Consider the following 8,449-nt stretch of genomic DNA (forward strand, 5'->3'; position numbering starts at 1 on the left):
AACGCGAACATGCCTGTGGGCTTGCGTATATCAGTTATGGATTACGGTGCATAGACTTTACATCAAGAAGGCAAATGCATATTATTATTACATTTTAAAAACCCACTGGACTACAATATAAATCAGATTCAATGTTTAATATATTTTTAATGAATGCCTTATCATTTATTTCCAGGGTGACTCTCTGCAGTCTCCTGGGGATTTATATCTAATTCCTGGACATGCCAGGGCAATCCTGCAGGGTTGGCAACCCTACCCATGGGATACCAGATTTGAGCAGAAGGTGTAGTTAGGCAGGGTATGGGGATCCTCCTTGCAGCTGGGAGTCAAGGTATTGCGAGGGCTGGTCACAGCACTGAGTCCATCAGGACCAACTAGCTTTCCCTTATGCAAAAGAACTGGTGGAGATGTCACAGGCTAGGGGACTTTTATGTCCAATTCAAGAAAACAACAAAGAAAGAACAAGTATAAAGCCTCCAGGAGGAAAGAAGAGCAAGACCATGGTTGTATTACTCTGCCTCTGAACTGAAGCACGAGATGCTGGCAGCTTCATGCTTGTCCCAACCAAGCAGCTGGGGCAGGGGAGAACTCTTCTACATTTCAAGTTGTGAAGCACAAACCTCTCTGCTCCATGACAGTGATATTAGCCTCAACCCCCAAGTGGGATTCCACAAGGCTGTAAGGAGGCATGGAAGAGGGAGAGTCTGTCCAGAGAAGGGCTGAGGGAGAAGGAAATCTTCTAGGTAAAGTTAAGGTGGGGGAATGGGGATGGGAGAACTACATGGGGCTGAGTGCCTGAGAGAAGACTACGGTAAATGTCACTGGGAAGAAGGTTGTAGCTGTATTGGTCTAGAAGCAAAAGTAATCACAACTTGTGGTAGAGGTGATATCTTTTATTAGACTAACTAGATTTTTGCAAAAAAAAAAGTCTTTAAATCCAAGCTTTCCGGCACAAACACCCATCTTCTGGCATAGGAGAAAAGACTGTAAAAATTTTCTTGGGTAGAAATGAAAGAAGGGAAGAAGGGTCTGTCATGTGGAGGGGTGGGGGGTGTTTTGTAAGGGGGCCCTGCAGAAAATGGTCAAAGAGACAGGGAAGCTAAAGGAAAAACCTGTTGGGTGGGCCAAGTTTTAAGAAGAAAAGCAAAAGGTGAGCGGATGCAAGCCTTGTTTAGTTTCCAGCCTGTTCTTTTGAGCACATTGGCTGAGTGTATTTGTCTCTCTCATTCTGACATTTCTTTTTCAGGTGGCTGTTGCCTGTTTTGGGTGGGGCTGTGGGCTGGGGTGACTCATGTTTTCAGGCTCTTATCGGCATCAGGATGATGTTCTGCTTTTCTTTTCTGTCATGTGGCATCCTGCCTCCCTCCCCTCCTTCCCTCCCTCCGCCATCTCCCAGAGGAGGCGACAGACGGTCCTGTAATTTGGTTCCATTCGCTCGACTGGAGCAACACCTGCCCCCCTCTCTGGGGACAGGAGGGTCTCATCCCAAACCATACAAGGAGCCAAAGATAAATCTGAAGCCCACATGCAAATAGAACACAGGATAAAACAACATGGCCATTCTGCACAGAAAAGGAGAAATCCAGCACCAGGGGGAGAGGCAGGGGAAACAAAATCACCTCAAAAGAAAGAAAGAGAAAGTGCCAGGAGATTGCTGCTTCCTTTTGGTTTGGTTGTTATTGTGGTTATTGATCTTTTCTCTGCTAGAGAATAAACCAGGAGCCCTGAAAAATAATGGCTGATATTAGAACATATTTAACCACACTAAAAGGGCTAGATTAATTAGGTTACAGGATAGATAGATGGAGAGAGAGACAGAGAGGTGGGTGTGTATGGGGATGGAGCTACTGACAGGCCAATTGATACATAGATGGCTAGCTAGATGGGTGTATCTGGATGGAGATAGATAGCTGCATAGACAGACAGACAAATAGATTATCTGAGGTATGTCTTCATAGCAATACAGGGGAAAAGAACCCTTTTCTTTGTAGAGTTACATACAGAAAAAAAGCAGAAAAGCACTTCTTTTCTGCCTTCTGGTATGACTAATGGAAAGTTATTAATTCATACAAAATCCTTCAGGATCTCCACAGCTGTATTACCTAACTTGGACAGCTCCTCCTCATACACAAAGCAATCAGGCACTAATTCTTGGTCAGTAAATAAGTTATTCATGAAGAAGAAATTTGGCTTGTAGTGTAGAAGCATATGTTGGAAAACTCTTTCACTTGTGCATGCACGTCTGTTACCAGCATAATTCAGATCTCTATGATTGTGGGATGTTCAGTGCTTGAGATTATCCAGTCTCTTACCCACAGAAGTGCACAGAGCAGGAGTAAACTGCCTTTACTCGGTTGTATAGTCCCACTGAAGTCCATAAGTTATTTTTTAAGTTACTTGTGCATGACAGCCTGACCCATGTCACTTGAGTTGGTGACTGGCACCATTTCTCTGTTTCAGCTGAAAGCCTTGTGTTTTGTTTGTTAGGTGCATACTCTAGGTTTGTTGCTAGTGACATGCTTGTTCCTATGTTAACACAATGCTGCAAGTAAATAGTATCCCCATTATGTTAATAGCATGCTGAGTAGCTATATTAATGGCAGATCCTGCCTCTACAAGTTAGAGGCATTTCCTCTGGCTCGGTGCTAGTGATATTTTCTAGTTGTCAGTCCTGTACTTCATATCAGTTAGAGATGCACCAGAGTTGTTGTATTCTTTAGATCTAGATTTAGGTCTAGATTCAGAATGAAACTTTGACCATTCCCATATTCACAGTCCCAGCATTAATGCCTCCCTACTATTAAATACTAGAAATAAAGGAGAGCAACGTTAGGCTACAAAGTTAAACATTGAAACATCAGGACATATTAATGTTATATTTGCTCACTGCCCGCTGGTGTGTTTGCACAGAATGAGATAATTTTAATTGTGTGATCACATCCAGCTATTCAAATAATAAAACAGATTATAATCCAAGTAATAAGACAGCAATATATGTTGCTATTTCCTTAAGTACATACACATCTAAGATAATCTGAGCTCATATTATTGATGAATGTAGCTAGATCCTAATGCAGGAGCACATGGAGTCAGAGTTAAGGCTGCTCATCCAATTGTCAAATTTCCTATCCTTTCAGCGCATCCTTCATGTTGCTTGTTTCTCATATTAATTTTCTTGACTTTTTTTCCCTGAAAGAAAAAGAACGGCAAGAAGCAAACACCTTCAGCATATAACAAAAAGACTTCAAAACCATTGGCTGACAACCTGTATCTTTTGTGTCTGTTACTGCAGAAGTCAAAAGCAAAACTCCCAGTGTCTTTGCATGAAGCAGAAAAAGGTCCATTCAAGGGTACCAGTGAGTCAGGGATTGATCAGTGCCTCTTCATACCACAGCCTACTTTCACTGGTGTGTCTCCACTATGTTTAATGGTATTCACACTACTTTACACCAATATAACTGAAAGCAGAACTTGGGCGAAGTGGGCATTTTCACATGTGCACAAATTCTGGATATGAGTTATGATATATACCTTATAAGACCCCTATGAATTAAACTAGCTTGAATGCTTGCTGAATATAAATATACATAACTTCAAAAGTAATCACTCAGTTATCATTAAACTTGGCTTAATGTTAATGTAGTGATCTTCAAAAGAAGGCACTTTTGAAGGAAACTGGTTCAAAATTTTCCAAAGTTAGATGACTCGAGCACTGTAGCAGTTAAGGAAAGCACTGAGCCCCTAACAACAAAACTCTAAACCTCCCCAGCACATATGAAAATGCGTACTTTTTTACTTAACAGCTTCTTAGCAGGCAGCTTTCCAGCTGATTGGGACTGTACCACTGTGCAAAGCCTCATCAGGGAAAACTATAGGCCTGATCTTGCAATGGATGCATTAACAGCTGTATATGGAACCCTGTTGAATTCAATGATAGTACTCATAGTATACAGCACTATGGGTAAAATTCACACTAAGCAGGGAGCCAGATAGGAGCTTAATGAGTTAAATGGCACATAAAACTTGTTAGGTCCTCTATACATATGAATTTCATGCTAGTAATAAACCTTTGCAATATGAGGTCTGTGTAAGTGCCACATTTCAAACGCCAGTCATTTGAACTGCAGCCCTGTTAAGTACATGTGGCTGGAGGTCTTATAAATACAAAGTGGATTTTTTTTAATTGCATTTTACCAAAATCAGGACCGGCTGAAGAGGTATGGATCCAACTTAAAGAGAAAAAGAAAACATAACATTTTAGGCCCTAAGATGAATGTTTCAGGAAGTAATTTGCAAAACAAATCAAAACAGGTGCTAAATGTTTTGTTTGAGGTGAAAGGCTAACCTTTAGAATGTAATAAGGAATATCCTGAAATGCATGCACATTTAAGTCCTAGTCTTAAAGCTAAATCAGAGTGAGTTCAGCTGCAGGACTGAGGTCTTACTCAAGAGGATGCTTTACTCTCCAGCAGCTAAAACAGCTGCCTTCTTTGAAGATGCATGTAACCTGTTGAGACTTTTCCACAGATAGTTTTAGAAAGCAAGGTTTTTTTAAAATCTTTGTGCAATTCAGGCTGTGCATCCCCTCTCATTTCCATCTCATGGAAAGACCAACCAGAAAAAAAATAATTAGGAAAAACCAGCTTTATTTGATACTTTTATTTATATGCAAAACAGCTCACTATTCATGAGAGATATGAAAAAACGCGTCAGATAGAAACCAGATTTATCTATTTTCACTACAAAATATTGCATTATATAAAGCAACAGAGACACACAAAAAAACCCTGAAAAAGACTAAAATCTTTGGATAGCAGATGTGTTTTTTTTTTCTTTTTCTTTTTGTCTCTAAAATGCGTTCCTTGTTTTAAGAGATTCACAGCAAAGAACATGAAACATTTTCAGGTTATAGAATTTTTTTGGTTGTCACAAAGGAAAGTAGTCCTGTATTATTTTTAGGAAAAATGCCATTTCCTAAAAAATACCACGCACATACACGCACACACACACACGCACGCACACACATGTATATACACACACACACACACAGACAGACGAAGAAACTACTTCCCTTATAAACTGTTTGCAAAATACTCTTCAGACGTAACTATAGCTTCAAATAACAAGTATTAAAAAAACCCTCTAGGTAAGTGCTAGTGTTGTTGATCTCACGCATACACGCACACACAAAGAAAAACATTCAAGAACAAACATCTTATATATAAAATATGCTTAGAAACAGGGAGGGAGGGAGGGTTTTGTTGTATACAAGTGCAATATAATTGGAGCAAAAAGAAAAAAAGGAAAGAAAAGACAAAAGAAAAACCACTGTATTGATCCCAACAAACACTTAAAAAGTGAGACATAATATTCCACAGGAAGAAGTGTAAACACTTGACTATAGAAACCAATTGGCACAAAGTATCCAAAGTAAAATTGCCACCACTCAGAAAAATAAATAGGTCTTGGGGAGAGAAAAAAAAAGGTGTCTACTCCTTGTAACATAAATAAAAAATAGTGATTTGTAACTGCACCCATGGGTCACACGTTTAAGGTCACAAGTTGATGTTTTGTTTTTCGGGTTTTTTGGATCTATAAAGGGGCACTTGACCGCCTGGAAAGAAAAACAACAGCCCAATCTGATCTTACAGCTGTGTGCTAAAAATGGGACTTTCTATATTGGGTCACCAAAAGATGCACTATTGGTGGGAGAGGATTTTTTTTTTTCTTTTTCTTTAAAGAAACCCTTGCAAAATGATTCAGGATTATTTCTACACACCCCCATTAGACTTTGGAAATGCATCTGCCCTTGCCCTTTTTCTTGTTTCCTTCTCTGGACAGTTAGTTGTCCTTCAACCCTTCCATGGCTGCAATTTCCCCAGCAAAGCACTTCAGCACCTGCTCATCTTTAAGCTAGGCAGCCAGTGCTTCGGGGTTTTTGGCGGGGGTGTGGGGGGCGGGGGGGGACCGAGCAGCCTAGGCTTTCGTCTGAAATACGTGCCACCTCTTCTCTGCTTGGAGGCTGGGACTGGTTCCAGTTTGGGGGTGAGGGGGGATGAACAGAGCTCTCCCTCAGACATGGGGGAGCGTGGCCTGCACAGTCTCTAGAGCTAGGTATCCCAAGCCACCCCGGAGGGACAGCAAGAGGGACAACTTGGTGGGAAGGATGTTGGCTGGCTGGCTGGCTGGCTTGGGGGGCGCGGGGGGGGGGGGGTGATGGTCCTTCTAGCTGGCTGCTCAGCAGTTAAGGCAGATGCATCTCCAGGGTCTGGTCCCCCAGCGCTCAAAGCTTTCCCCAAGGCTTAGCTCCAGGCCTGGGGGTGGGGAGGAGAGCCCGCCCCCACTGAGGTGTCAGGAAAGGCTCTCCCGGCAGAGGGCAGCGAGGCACCGCACCCGGCTGGCCGGAGAGGTGGCGGGGAGGCGGTCGGCGGGCCCGGCCCGGCCCTGCTCGGCGCAGGGGTGGGACTCGGCCCCGCCGCCTACACGTCCAGCACGTGGTTGAGATAGGAGATGTAGCAGATGGCGAGGCGCAGGATCTCGATCTTGGACAGCTTCTTGTCGGGGGGCAGCGTGGGCAGCAGCTTGCGAAGCTCGGCGAAGGCCAGGTTGAAGGCCTCCACGCGGATGCGCTCGCGCGTGGCGTGGGCCGAGCGGTACTTGGCCGTGGCCCGCCGCCGCCGCCGCTTCTCCTCGCGGCTCAGCTGCTGAGGATGCAGCGCCGCCCTCCCCCCGCCGCCCTCCTCCTCCTCCACCGGCTCCAGGTCCGAGGCGCAGCAGCCCAGCGCCTTGGCCTCCGCGCCCAGCGACTCCGGGTCCGACGGCGCCGACGACGGGTGGTCCGAGTCCGCCGCCTGGTCCGGGCTCAGCATCATCGTGGGGGCGCGGGCGGGCCCTAAGGGCGGCGCACAGCCGTCAGCGCCGGGGCCGGGCCGGGGCCACACAGCGCGGGCTCCGGCCTCGCCCCGCGCTCCGCCCGGCCCCGGCCCGGCCCCGGCCCCGGCCCCGGCCCGGGCCCACCGGCACCATCCGTGATCGCTAGCCCGTGTTGTGAGCAGCAGCAGGGAGACTAGAAGTAGCACGGGGACTAGTCCTAATAGGAGTATTAGTGCTACTGTGGTTAGCATTGGCATTAGTACTGCTTGGCTTTTCTTGTCACTAGTATTATTGCTGCGAGTGCTATGATTACTGTTATGATCACCGCTGTTATTACTATCGTTATTGTCGTCATTATTATTATGATTACCACCATCATCATCATCGTTGTTACTATCACTATCATCATCATTATTATTATCACGATCGTCATTACTGTTATTATTACCATTATCATCATTATTACTATCACTGTTGTCATTATTATTATTACCATTATCCCCACCATTATTATCACTGTCATCATTAGTATTATTACCGTTATCACCATCATTATTATCACTATCGTCATTATTATCATTATTATTATCATCACGATTGTCATTATTATTACCATGATCATTATTATTATCATTATTGTCGTTATTATTCTTGCCGTTAATACCATCATCACTTTCATTATCATCATCATTATTATTATTGTCATTATTATTATTCTCATTATCATTATCGTCATTATTATTACCATTATCACTATCGTCATTATCATGGTTATTATCGTCATTATTATTACCAGCATTATCATCGTTATCATTCTTATTCTTATTATCGTCATTACCATTATTATTATCGTTGTCATCATTATTACTGTTGTTGCTGTTATCGTCATTATTATTTCCATGATTATTATTTTTATTATTGTTGCTGTTGTTGTTATTGTCGTCATCGTTATTATCGTGCATTGCTAGTGGTGATGCTGAGGACGATAATAGCAATAAGAGCAGCAGCAAGAACGAGGAGCAGGGAAGGTAAGGGCACAGCCTTTCTGACTCCCCTTATTCTCATTATTTATTATTACCCCTGCTATTACCAGTAGCATGGTATTAACAGCATGAGGACAGAAGAACTGCCACAAACTGGGTCGGCCCCTGGGCCCAGCATGCTGTGCCACACAGGGCAGAGAGAGGAGGCTGAAAGGGAGAGTGAAGTGGGTTTGACCGGGATCTTTTTCCCACTGTTGCTCGTAAGAACATCAGTGCCATTTGCCGGGGCAGCCATAGATCCATCTTGCCCAAGTCGCCTGTGCCACACGGGGAGGCTGAAAGGGAGCACAACCAGGATGTTTCCCCCCTGTTCCTCTCTCCCTTGCAGCCTCCAGCATTTTAGGTTGCAGGAAGTTGTGATCCAGAGGCTGTGCCCCTAACTTCACTGCTCCTTCTTCTTGTTTTTATTATGGTCATCCCCACCATCCTCCTCATTATTATTCCGGCTACTATTACTGGTGGTGGCGTGTTGCTGGTGACGATCGCCACAATAATAATGGCAAGAATGACAATTTACCTGTCCCTTCCCAGGG

The 8,449-nt window shown here is 44.1% G+C and overlaps 1 protein-coding gene across 1 annotated transcript; it reads right to left on the reverse strand.

Annotated features, from left to right (window-relative positions):
• Positions 1–4,673: 4,673 nt before the first annotated feature.
• Positions 4,674–6,888, reverse strand: NHLH2 (nescient helix-loop-helix 2). Its single transcript, XM_059720481.1, has one exon. The coding sequence runs from the start codon at positions 6,870–6,872 to the stop codon at positions 6,480–6,482; it is 393 nt and encodes a 130-aa protein (XP_059576464.1). The 5' UTR covers positions 6,873–6,888; the 3' UTR covers positions 4,674–6,479.
• Positions 6,889–8,449: the final 1,561 nt, after the last annotated feature.

Source organism: Alligator mississippiensis, chromosome 1 (assembly GCF_030867095.1).
Source record: "Alligator mississippiensis isolate rAllMis1 chromosome 1, rAllMis1, whole genome shotgun sequence".
In the NCBI taxonomy this organism is placed as follows: Eukaryota; Metazoa; Chordata; order Crocodylia; family Alligatoridae; genus Alligator; species Alligator mississippiensis.